Source organism: Heloderma suspectum, chromosome 3 (genome assembly GCF_057233095.1).
Source record: "Heloderma suspectum isolate Gila_16-S chromosome 3, 16-S_ref, whole genome shotgun sequence".
Lineage (NCBI taxonomy): Eukaryota > Metazoa > Chordata > Lepidosauria > Squamata > Helodermatidae > Heloderma > Heloderma suspectum.
In genome coordinates, this window is record NC_139460.1 from 772,689 (window position 1) to 785,938 (window position 13,250).

General features: G+C 48.2%; 1 protein-coding gene across 1 annotated transcript in view; it reads right to left on the reverse strand.

The window, feature by feature from the left end:
* DNHD1 (dynein heavy chain domain 1) overlaps positions 1-13,250 on the reverse strand; it is a 120,249-nt gene that overhangs the window by 68,973 nt on the left and 38,026 nt on the right. The window contains exons 11-12 of the mRNA XM_084842225.1: positions 1,956-2,199; positions 1,710-1,867 (exon numbers count right to left, since the gene is read on the reverse strand). Of these exons, the coding sequence (XP_084698351.1) occupies positions 1,710-1,867; positions 1,956-2,199 (402 nt within the window). The remainder of the gene's footprint in view (positions 1-1,709; positions 1,868-1,955; positions 2,200-13,250) is intronic.

The window sequence follows — 13,250 nt, forward strand, 5'->3', positions numbered from 1 at the left end:
GAGAAAAAAACATTCTTGCCAGAACACTGACGTGTGTACACAGACACACGCGCGCGTGCGCACACACACGAGCCCCTGCTTTGCACAGAGTAGGTCCCAGGTTCAATCCCTGGCATCTCCAGGTAGGGCGGGAAAAATCTCCCCTGCCCGAAACCCTGGAAAGCCATGGCTGCCAGTCCGTACAGACAATGCTGGACTAGATGGACCAAGGGTCTGACTCAGTAGAAGGCAGCTTCCTGTTCCTAAGAGTACAGGTGCCTGCCCTGAAGTGCTTCCAATCTGCAATTTGCCCTAGGGGAAGGCACAGAAGATGGGGCATGAAGTGGAGGCCAAGGGGAGTCAACAGGGAGAGGAGACGCAGGTGCTGTTTCACTTACACACACGCAGGCACCATGACAGCCAGCTGCATTGCAAGAGGGAATGGGGGGGGTGGCTGAGCCAGAGGCTTCCTGGAAAGGGTGGGCGCTGGAGGATGCGAAGAGACGTGGCACCAGGCTGGTGGCAGGGCCAGGCGGGAGAGGCAGCCAGGCGGGAGAGTGGCGTCTCTGGAGGGAGCAGGAGACTTCCAGGCAGCAGTGCAGAGCAGAGGAACTGGAGAAGCAAAGGTTACGAGCAGGGAGGGGTTTATTTATTTATAATATTTATATACCACTCCACATCAAAAAATTTGAGAGCAGTGAACAGCACAGATAAAAGAATAAAGCACCATGTCAAAACAGTTAAAACGTTTTTCAAAAGTTCCAATAAGGTCAAATTTAATAAACTGCGGCTGGTCACTCAAGGAAGGCCTCTTGAAATAACAAAGTCTTCAGGAGGTGCTGGAAGGAACACAATGTTGGCACCTGCCTGACCTCCAAAGGCAGGAAGTCCAAAAGAAGGGGGCCACCACACTGAAGACTCTTTTCCTGGTGGACTCCAGCCGGGCCATAGGTCCATGTGGAAACACCAGGAACATGCCCTCTGATGACCCCAGTGGCCGGGCAGGTTCCGGGTTGGAAGGTAAGAGCAGAGAAATGAAGAGGGAAGGCCCCTGAGGGCGCAAAGGAGAAGGACCAGGAGCTGGTGCAGCATCTGGGAACAGAAAGGGAGCCAGCAGAGAGAGGGGTGCAGGAGGAGCAGCATCACGAGCTCAGAGGGACAAGGGGGGGGAGACACGAGTGGTGGAACCAAGGTGAGATAACACAAGACCAGAGAGGAGCTGATGGCAGCAGTCTAGGGGAGAGATGAGCAGGGCAAGGACAAGAGTTTTTGCTAAGGGGACAAACAAGGAGGGCCATATTTCCTCAGTGTTGTAAAGGGAAAACAACACAACTTGACAATGGATCAAAGCCAAGGCTATGGGGCAGAGCTTGGCTGGCAAGCAGGTGTTGCAGGAAGGAGGGGGAGGGGATGCTGCCCACTGTCACCAGCCATGACAAGATGGGAGTGCTGCTGCCAAGTCCGCTGTCATGGCAGGGCGCTCTTGGAGGCAACTAGGCTAGGCATGTGGGGACAGTCTTCTCTCACACTAGCTGGAGTGTGGGGGTGGGTGACATTTAAAGCGGGAATAACCTAACTTGGGAAAGGTGAGATAGCACATTCATTGATGCGGCACTGAAGGTTCCTGGACGATCCTTAAAAGGGATAGAAACACTGGCATGGGTTTGGCTTTACATATCAGCTACTGCAAGGCATCTGCCCCCAAGGAAGAGGGAGAGGGGGCATCCTACCTTCTGGGAGCACTTGGCAATGGTGAAGATGTCAGTGCCAACATTCATGTACAGCTGCAGGACACCGCCCAGCTCAGCAATGAGCAGCTCACTACGCTGTGCAGTCTCGCTCAGCAACAGGGACAGGATGTCTTCGTTGATGGAGACCAGCAGGGGCACTGGGAGGGAGAGAAAGGGCTCAGAGGCAATGGCGACTGTGTGGGCTTCCCCTTGGCCCCTTGTTCCCACCCCCAGCCCGGCACATACAAATGTCCTGATGAATGCCACTGCAGTCCACAAAGAGGAGGCGGTTGTATGTGATGATAACACGTGGCACATGCTGGACCTGGTTCACCCACGTGCGCAGCTTGAGGATTTGGTTCACGTACTCCTCTGCTGGCCAGCCCTTCATGTTCTTCAGCTGGCTGGCACTCCAGCTATGCACAAAGTTGTAGATCTGACCCAGCCAGGCATATTCTCGGCACAAGAGCTGGGTCTCCATCAATGCAGCCTGTGGGTGAGGAGAGGGAGAGAGGGCACCATTCAGGCAAAGCATTTGTTGTGCCAAATCAGGGCCAATGCTCTGACATGAAAGACACAGGCTGGAGGGGAGTTTTAGTGGTGAAAGAAATGTACTCTGCACATGTTCTGAGGCTCTCATTACTTCGCTGGAAATGTGTGCCACAGATGGGCTCTACCTCACATGTAGGGCCATATATTCACAGGGGGCCTGGCTCACCCAGAGAAAGGATTCTCCCCAATGGCTTGGTAAAAAGCCAGCCACCTCCTGCCTTCCAGTGTCCTTGCTGGCGAATGCAAAGGCACTTGGACAGCTGATAAGCACTTGACACTTGCTTTTAAACGTTATCAAAAATACAATTTTGTGTTATCAATATTTAATACAATGCAATCAGTGTAAATATATTAGACTACTGCACGCAGCTGTTTTGCTTTGCTTCACTCCCTGCCCCTGAGTCTCTCCCTCCCCCTGCCACAACTTTTCTGGCTATGCGTCTGCTCCCATTACACTCTAATTCAGTCTGGCCCCACAGCTTAGTGGCTGGATATCGGTCCTGTGTATGCCCCAAATCCTCCTCCAACTGCAGTGCAAATAGGCTGGGCTGTATGTGTCAAGATGGAAAAAAGGGAACACACCTGGTTTATCCCAAGGAGCAAAGGGAACAGCGGAATGCAGAAAGGCACTGCTCTGGAACAATAGTAGCCCCCTGGCCCCCCTCACTGTGCTTGTTGCTAAGGGGGTCTGGTCAGTTTTTTAAACAGATCTCGTGCTGTCCCAAATTAGGCCCTGGACAAGTCACGAGACAGTGCTACCACAGCTCTCGCCCCCAAGGAGAACAAAAGGGGATCAGAACACCGGACTGCCAATATCGTACTGCCCTTACATAAATCGATGGTGCGACCACACCTGCATAGTCCTGGTCACCAGGTCTAAAAGGATATTGCACAGCTAGAAAACGTGCAGAAAAAGGGGGCAAAAGCCACGTGTAGCCAAACGCACACCCTGGATTTAAGGAAAGCCAATTTTAATAAACGCAGAGCAATGATCAGTCAGGTCCCATGGCAAGCGACTCTAACGAGAAAGGAGTCCAAGATGGATGAGAGTTTTTAAAAAAGGAAATTCTAAAGGAACAAATACAAACAATTGAAACAAGAAAAAAAGGTGGAAGAGCAATATGTAGGGATGTACGAAAGTCACTTACCTGTAACGAAATTTGATTTGCGGTGGGGGGGAGGCGCTCCGTCCCTTCCCCCCGAAATTCTGGCCGGGGGGGAGGCGCTCCATCCCTCCACCCCCGAATCCTGGCCGGCCGGGCCACAAATGGCGGCGGCCGTAGCCGCCAACATTTGTGTATCTGCAGTCAGCCGTGATAGGCTATGTAAATGTTTACGTAGCCTATCACGGCTGAGTAAAAAAAACAAAAAAACCCCTGCGCGTATGCAAATGGCGGCGCCCATGGGCGCCGCCATTTGCATTCCTTATTTTGGCACGTCTAGTCTACGTAAACATTTACATAGATTACGGCGAAAATAAGGGGAACGCAAATAGCGTAGCATTCCCCTTATTTTCGCCGTAGTCTACGTAAATGTTTACGTAGACTAGACGTGCCAAAATAAGGAACGCAAATGGCGGCGCCCATGGGCACCGCCACTTGCGTACACGTGGTTTTTTTTTTTACTCAGCTGTGATAGGCTACATAAACATTTACGTAGCCTATCATGGTATTTTTTTAAAATCTAGCCATGATAGGCTACGTAAATCTTTACGTAGCCTATCACATTTTTTTATTTATTTTTTTTTATTGGAAATGGCGGTGGCGGCAGCCGGTCAGAAGACCGGCCGCCCCCGCCGAACCGCCGCCGAATCGCCGCCGGAGCCACTGCTGCCAGGAGGATTCGCCCAAGGTAAGTCCCGTCCCGGGGGGGGCGGGGGGGCAGACCGTTTCGCCACCAATTTTGGGGGGCCGAATGCGCTGGCATTCAACCTCCCCGAGATTCGTGGCGAAATTCTCTGACATCCCTAGCAATACGACAATGGAACCGATTACCTAGGGAGGTGGTGGGCTCTCCCACACTGGAGGTTTTCAAGATGAGGCTGGACAGCCACCTGCCAAGTATGCTTTGACTTAGATTCCTGCATTGTGCAGGGGGTTGGACTCAATGGTCTTATAGGCCCCTTCTGTATGCCCTGGCCATGGGCTACTAAGGTTTGGAGGTGCTGAGATAGCGATAAGCCAGATCCAGGTTTGCTTACAAGGAGATTTTATTGAGTACTTACAGCACACAAGTGTACCCAATGGTTGGATCAGACAGCTTCTCTGAACACAGAGCCATGGGATAAAATGGATTTTATACCATACATGTTAGGGTCACAAAGAGTCGGACACGAATGAACGACTGAACAACAACAAATCATGACAGGAGCAAGAGTTAATTAGCGTTCATTCCCGGCATAGGCTAAACAGTTGCTTGGTCAGAAGGAAAACAATCAAAACTTTCCCAGCACAGACACCTGTAAACAGAGCCTCACTTCTCAGGTGCATCCTAGGCCTGACAAGATTCAGAGCTTGTTCGCATGGAATGTGCTGAGGCGGCGATATCGAGCTTTGATTCATCTCACAAGCTCAGAGGCCCACTAGCAAGGAAATTGCACTTAATAATGAACCAAAGCAAAGCATTATGGACCTCTAGGCCCCTCTGAGTGAAAAACTGGTTTGAAACTCAACATTAAAAAAACTAAGATCATGGCATCTGGCCCCATCTCTTCCTGGCATATAGAAGGGAAAGAAATGGAAGCAGTGACAGATTTTATTTTCTTGGGCCCCAAGATCACCGCAAACGGTGACTGTAGCCATGAAATTAAAAGACGCTTGCTCCTTGGGAGGAAAGCTATGGCAAACCTAGACAGCATAGTAAGAAGCAGAGACATCACCTTCCTGACAAAGGTCCGCATAATCAAAGCTATGGTTTTCCCAGTAGCAACGTATGGCTGTGAGAGCTGGACTATAAGGAAGGCTGAGCGCCGAAGAATTGATGCTTTTGAACTGTGGTGCTGGAGAAGACTCTTACGAGTCCCCTGGACTGCAAGGAGGTCAAATCAGTCCATCCTAAACGAAATCAACCCTGACTGTTCATTGGAAGGACAGAGACTGAAGCTGAAGCTCAAATATTTTGGCCACCTAATGCGAAGACAAAACTCACTCGAAAAGACTCTGATGCTGGGAAAGATGGAAGGCAAAAGGAGAAGGGGACGGCAGAGGATGAGATGGCTAGATAGCATCACCGATGGAATGAGTATGAAGTTGAGCACGCTCCAGGAGACAGCGGAGGACAGGAAGGCCTGGTGTGCTACATGGGGTCACATGTAGGAAGGAAGCCAGACTATGAAGCAAATGGTCTTCGATGTCTATATACTAATGCCCAGAGTATGGGAAACAAACAAAACGAACTTGAACTCTTTATACAAGAGGGAAATTATGACTTGATAGGTATAACTGAGACTTGGTGGGATGACTCTCATGACTGGAATACAGCAACTGAAGGATATAACTTGTTCAAACAGAACAGGAGGAACAGAAAGGGAGATGGGGCTGCACTGTATGTGAAAAATACGTATCTCTGCACAGAAATACAGGAGCATGAGCTTGGTAGCCCCATCGAGAGCATCTGGATCAAAATAAATGGAGCAAAGAATAACAGGAACCTGATGGTCGGAGTCTACTACTGGCCACCCAATCAAGGAGAAGACCAGGATGAAACTTCTGAAAAGCAAACAGCCAATGTTTCAAGGAAGCATGATGTAGTAGTCATGGGGGACTTCAATTTCCCCGATATTTGTTGGGAGACAAAACATGCAAAACATGGCCCCTCCAGGAAATGCCTGACTTATGTGGCGGATCACTTCCTCCTACAGAAAGTAGAGAAAGGAACTAGAGGATCGGCTATCCTTGACTTGATCCTAACCAACAGAGATGACTTAGTGGATAAAGTAGCAGTTACAAGAACTCTGGGGAAAAGCGACCATGTTGTACTTGAGTTCTTGGTTCTAAGGGAAGCAAAAGCCGAGTGTAGTCAAACACGTACCTTGGATTTTAGGAAAGCTGATTTTAATAAACTCAGAACAATGATCAGTAAGGTCCCATGGCAAGTGACGCTAACGAGAAAAGGAGTCCAAGATGGGTGGGAGCTTTTAAAAAAGGAAATTCTCAAGGCACAATGACAAACAATTCCAACAAGAAGAAAAGGTGGAAGACAACAGAAGAAGCCAATGTGGCTTCACAAAAAGCTTAGGGATGACCTGAAAACAAAAAAGGACATGTATAAGAAGTGGAAGGAAGGACAACCAATAAAGGAAGAATACAGGCAGGTAGCACAGAATTGCAGGGATGGTGTCAGGAAGGCTAAAGCTGAGAACGAGCTGAGGTTAGCGAGGGAGGCTAAAAGCCACAAAAAGGCTTTCTTCAGCTACGTGCATAGTGAAAGGCAGAGGAAAGAAATGGTGGTTCAGCTATTAAATAAGGATGGCAAAATGATAACAGATGACAAAGAAAAGGCAGAGGTGCTCAGTTCCTACTTTGGCTCAGTCTTCTCCCCTGGAAAAGGCGAAGTACAGGCTTAAGGGGCCGGATTGCAGCTTGAGATCGATAGGCATATGGTCAAGGAACATCTAATGACTTTGAATGAGTTCAAATCTCCAGGGCCAGATGAACTGCATCCTAGCTTAATAATGGAACTGGCAGAAGAACTCTCAGAACCGCTGGCTTTGAGAAATCATGGAGCACGGGGAAGTACTAGTTCCCCTCTACTCAGCACTGGTTAGGCCACATCTGGAGTACTGTGTCCAGTTCTGGGCACCACACTTTAAGAAGGATGCAGACAAACTGGAGAGGGTTCACAGGAGGGCAACAAAGAGGATCAGGGGACTGGAAACAAAGCCCTATGAAGACAGACTGAAAGAACTGGGCATGTTTAGCCTTGAGAAGAGAAGACTGAGGGTAGATAGGATAGCACTCTGCAAGTACTTGAAAGGTTGTCCCAGAGAGGAAGGCCAGGATCTCTTCTTGATCATGCCAGAGTGCAGGACACGGAATAATGGGCTCAAGTGACAGGAAGCCAGATTCCGGCTGAACGTCAGGAAAAACTTCCTGACTGTTAGGGCAATACGACAATGGAACCAATTTCCTAGGGAGGTGGTGGGCTCTCCCACACTGGAGACGTTCAAGACGAGGCTGGACAGCCATCTGTCAGGGATGCTGTGACTTGGATTACTGCATTGAGCAGGGGGTTGGACTCGATGGCCTTGTAGGCCCCTTCCAACCCTACTATTCTATGATTCTATGAAACATGCCCAGTTCTTTCAGTCTCTCTTCATAAGGCTTCATTTCCAGTCCCATGATCCTCTTCGTTGCTCTCCTCTGAACCTTCTCCAGTTTGTCTGCATCCTTCTTCAAGTGTGGTGCCCAGAACTGGACACAGTACTGCAGATGAGGCCTAACCAGTGCTGAGTAGAGGGGAACTAGTACTTCCCAGGATTTGGAAGCTATGCTTCTATGAATGCAACCCAAAAGAGCATTGGCCTTTTTTGCAGCCACATCCCATTGTTGGCTCATCTTCAGCTTGTGATCGACAACAATTCCAAGATCCTTCTCGCTTGTAGTGCTGTTGAGCCACGTATCCCCCATCTTGTAACTGTGCATTTGGTTTCTTTTTCCTAGGTGCAGAACTTGGCATTTATCCCTATTAAATATCATTCTGTTGTTTTCTGCCCAGCGCTCCAGTCTATCAAGATCCCTTTGAATTCTGTTTCCGTCGTCCAGGGTATTAGCTATCCCGCCCAATTTGGTGTCACCTGCAAATTGGATCAGCATTCCTTGCAACTCCTCCTCCAAGTCAGTAATAAAAATGTTGAAGAGCACTGGGCCCAGGACTGAGCCCTGCGGTACCCTGCTCATTACCTCTCCCCAGGTTGAGAAGATCCCACTGAGAAGCACTCTCTGAGTCCGATTCTGTAGCCAACTGTAGATCCACCTGAGAGTTGTTTGTCTAGCCCACTTTGAGCTAGTTTGCTCATCAGGATATCATGGGGCACTTTGTCGAAAGCTTTGCTGAAGTCGAGTTATATTATGTCCACAGCATTCCCACAGTCCACAAGGGAGGTTACTTGATCAAAAAATGAGATCAGATTTGTCTGGCAAGATTTGTTCTTGACAAATCCATGTTGGCTTCAAGTAATCACTGCATTGTTTTCAAGGTGCTTCCAGATGGATGGCTTTATCATCTGCTCCAGAATTTTCCCAGGGACTGATGTCAGACTGACTGGTCTGTAGTTCCCAGGTTCCTCCTTTTTACCTTTTTTGAAGACAGGGGCAACATTAGCCCTCCTCCAGTCATCTGGCACTTGACCTGTTCTCCATGATTTCTCAAAGATAACAGACAGTGGTTCTGAGAGTACTTCTGCCAGTTTCTTTATTACTCTAGAGTAAGGTTTAGACTCCCTGCAGCCTTTCCCCTCTGTAAGGGTGGAGGACCTAATAAAATGGTCTGCCGACAGAGGCCAATGGATTCCAGGACTCTGAGGGATTATCCTCTAGTATGTTTGATAGTCCTGTTGAAGCCATGGTTACTCTATGGAATGCAGAGATGACTTGGGTAGTTGACACAATCATGCCCAAGCCCCTGCTCTCTTTGAGCACAGCCCAGGCAGCTCCTTGATATACACCTAAACTGAGGGCAATGGAATAAGAGGTAAGATGGTTAGAACGCATGTGGAGGAAGAGTTGTGCCATCTAATTGAACACAGATTAGCCTAGCTAATTATCCAGCTGTGGAATGAACTCCCTAGTGAGGTTCGCCTGGCACTGACATTGTATTTCTTCCGGCACCAGGTGAAGATCTTTGTATTTTCCCAGGCATTTTAGCATTTTAGCTTTCTAGACTTTTAACTTTGCTGTTTTAAATCTGTATTTTAAATCTCTGCATTGCTGCTAGGTTTTACTCTGGTTTTATTCTGGTTGTATTGTTATATTGTGGCTTTAATGTTTTTATATTTTATATTGTTTTACTGTGTGCTTTTTTGTTTTAATTTCTGTGAACCGCCCACAAATTGTCGGCTATTGGGCAGGATAGAAATGAAACGAACAAGCAAACAAACAAATAAATCCACCCTCTGGTAACCTCTCCTTTTCATTACTACCATTGAAAATGGTCTCAAAACTTCAGCTGCTCCAAAATACGGGAGCAAGCTTGTTAGCAGGGGCTAGTTGATACAATCGTATTACACCTGTGCTTTGTGAGCTGCACTGGGGTCAGGTTACCTGAAGAATCACCTCCTCCCACATATACCTATCCAGACCCTAAGATCAACTTCACAGTCCCTCCTCTGGGTGGCCCTGCCAAATGAGATGAAACAGGTGGCTACTAAGGAGAGGGCCTTTTCAGTGGTGGCACCCCAATTGTGGAGTGCCCTCCCTGTTCAGCAGCAGGTTCAGGAACAGGAATGAGAACTGGGTGCCCTATTGTTTTTCAAGTTTTTTACTAAACATTTGTGAAGGGGCCAGGGAGTACAGCTTCACGGGCACCATTGGAAGTCCCTGCTGGGATTTCCGATCCCTCAAGCACATACGCTCAGGCAATCTGACACTGGCCACCCAAATCAATGAGACTTCTTTATTGCAGGAAATCCCATGGCCCATACACTCTTTTGAAAGCATCCAGCTGACAGTCCATAGCTATAGGCTCTAAGTAATTCCAGAAAAGTCAAAAGCTAAACACTACCACTGTGACTGAGATCCTCATCAACGTAGTTTTCCCATTGCCGTCTCCACGGCTCTGAACACAAAGGAAGGGACTTGGGATTCCTGGCATATCCAACCCAAGCAATCCATACATGGGGTTCCAAACCCTGGGCAAAGAAAGGAAATGATTCCTGGAATGACCCCTCCCAGGCAATCAAAAGGGCAGATTCTACAAAACCACTCCCACAGAGAGTTAGTCCAACTCTGACTCTTTTATTGGAAACTGCAGGCTACATGATCGCGACCTGTCAAATCCAAGGTAAACCCACACAAGCAGAGTTCCATGCCATAGCTTGTGCCTTGGTAACTCCACGCTGCTTGAGTCCAGACAGAGAAAAGACTAAGAGTTAAGATCACACCCAGCCTGACGGCACTCTAGGCTAATAACAAGGAAGACAGACAATCCACAGCAAACAAGAGTTCAAAGTCTATAAAAAGCATCATGGTAGTTTTCATGGCAAGTCCTTAGCAATAAGTTCCAATTTCAAAGACAGTCCTTGTGCAGAGTACCTCCAGAGGCTCAGACAAAGGAGAATCCAAACAGAGAAGGTTTCAGGCAATGTAGATGAGATGTTCCTAGCAAAGGCTCCTCGCCTTTGCATCAGCTTAAAAGCAGAAGGTGTGACTGTAAGCCCCTCCGGATCCCTTGACAGACAAGGGCCTTTGGCCTTTCAGCAAGGCCCTGTATGAACAGGGCATCACTGCTCAGCCCTCCAGCTGTGACACTTCAACCTGGGTGACTCTTCTGCAAACCCCACCCCATCTCTGTCAGATTCTCACAGACAGCTTCTAGCCTCTCTGCCTGCCAAGGTGGAAAGGGAGTCGGGTGATTCCCCTGGCTCTGCTCGGAGAACACTAACAGAGGGAAACTCCTAGATTTTGACATTCCAGAGGCTGAATAGGTCCAGCCATTCCAGGCCACTTCTAATCAAATCTTAGCTATAAACAATAAGACCCACTGCAGTGCTGAAGCTGGGCCCTGGCAGTCCCCACAGGTGCCATACTGGAGACCTCTGGCCCAGAGAGCTTTGGCTGTCAGGGGGTATAGATATGCAATTGTTGTTGTTGTTCAGTCGCTAAGTCGCGTCCGACTCTTCGTGACCCCGTGGACCAGAGGATGCCAGGCCTTCCCTGTGGTGTGTCCAGTTCTGGGCACCACACTTTAAGAAGGATGCAGTTAAACTGGAGAGGGTTCACAGGAGGGCAACAAAGAGGATCAGGGGACTGGAAACAAAGCCCTATGAAGACAGACTGAAAGAACTGGGCATGTTTAGCCTTGAGAAGAGAAGACTGAGGGGAGATAGGATAGCACTCTGCAAGTACTTGAAAGGTTGTCACAGAGAAGAAGGCCAGGATCTCTTCTTGATCATCCCAGAGTGCAGGACACGGAATAATGGGCTCAAGTTACAGGAAGCCAGATTCTGGCTGAACATCAGGAAAAACTTCCTGACTATAAGAGCAATACGTCAATGGAACCAATTACCTGGGGAGGTGGTGGGCTCTCCCACACTGGAGGCATTCAAGACAAGGCTGGACAGCCATCTGTCAGGGATGCTCTGACTTGGATTCCTGCATTGAGCAGGGGGTTGGCCTTATAGGCCCCTTCCAACCCTACTATTCTATGATTCCCGTCCTCCGCTCTCTCCCGGAGCGTGCTCAAGTTCATATTCATTGCATTGGTGATGCCATCTAGCCATCTCATCCTCTGCCATAGATATGTAATAAATACATATAAATAATTGATATCTTGGAGCATTTATCTTGCCTGCAAGACTTGGGAGACCCAATAAAGTGATTGTAAGGCAGATTTGGACATTCCAGAGCGTATCGCTCGGTAACTGTGTAAAGCACACACTGATAGTTGTGATTAAGTCCCAGCAATAGGCAACTTGCTGCAGTCCTCCTTAACTAGTGGATTTGCTGAGTCATGCCTGTTATTGTCTGTGTGCTCCGGTGTTTCCTGAGCTGGCAGCTGGACAGGCTCCAGAAGGACATGACCCTTCTGCTGTCCCTGGCTAAGGAAGATGAGAAATGACCAAAAAAATGCCCAGGATGTTTGGGGGCACACCTGTCTTCCTTCTCGTCAGATGAAGGAAGAGCTTTTTTCTTTGACAGTTTGCCCCCTTGAACGATATACTAGACAATTTAATCTTGGATGTAGTGCCTGTTGTTGTTCAGTCGTTCAGTCGTGTCCGACTCTTCGTGACCCCATGGACCAGGCCTTCCTGTCCTGCGCTCTCTCCTGGAGCGTGCTCAAGTTCATACTCATTGCATTGGTGATGCTATCTAGCCATCTCATCCTCTGCCATCCCCTTCTCCTTTTGCCTTCAGTCTTTCCCAGCATCAGGGTCTTTTCCAGAGAGTTTTCTCTTCGCATTAGGTGGCCAAAATACTGGAGCTTCAGTATCTGTCCTTCCAATGAGCACTCAGGGTTGATTTCCTTTAGGATTGACTGATTTGACCTCCTTGCAGTCCAGGGGACTCGTAAGAGTCTTCTCCAGCACCACAGTTCGAAAGCATCAATTCTTCGGCGCTCAGCCTTCCTTATAGTCCAGCTCTCACAGCCATACGTTGCTACTGGGAAAACCATAGTAGTGCCTGTTTATAGTACTGGCATAGTAGTGTTTATTGTTTATTGGCATACTAGTGCCAATGTAGTGCCTATTTAACCATAAATGTCTATGCACACTAAGTGTGCAAACAGAGCTCTGTCCACGAAACAAACCAAATCCTAGCTGGCATCTGCCATGAAGGCAGCCACCTTAGCCAACTTATTGATGCCCTGTCTGAGCCTGGAATTATCACAGGGAACATCTTTCAGTAAATCCTTAGCTCAAATAACAGAGACCCAAGCAGACATGAAAGGAGCAGCATCTGCCCTGAGACCCAGTGCGAAAGCCTCATAAGCTTTTTGAAGATTAGTTCATTTTTCCTATCATCTAAGTTAGGAAAATAAGAAGAGTTGTACTCTAGTTCAGAAGTCTGATCACACAGTGGCAAACTAGATGCCCATGGGAAGCCCACAAGCAGGACATAGAATGCAACAACACCATCTGCTCATACATCCCAGCAACTGGTATTCAGAGACATGCCATCTCTGATATTGGAGATAATTTATTATTTCTTTATTACATTTATATCCCAGCTCTCCCCAAGGAGTCCAAAGAGGCATATATGATTCTCATCTTCATTTTACCTTCACAACAATCCTATCAGATAGGTTAGGCTGAGGATCACTGACTGGCCCAAG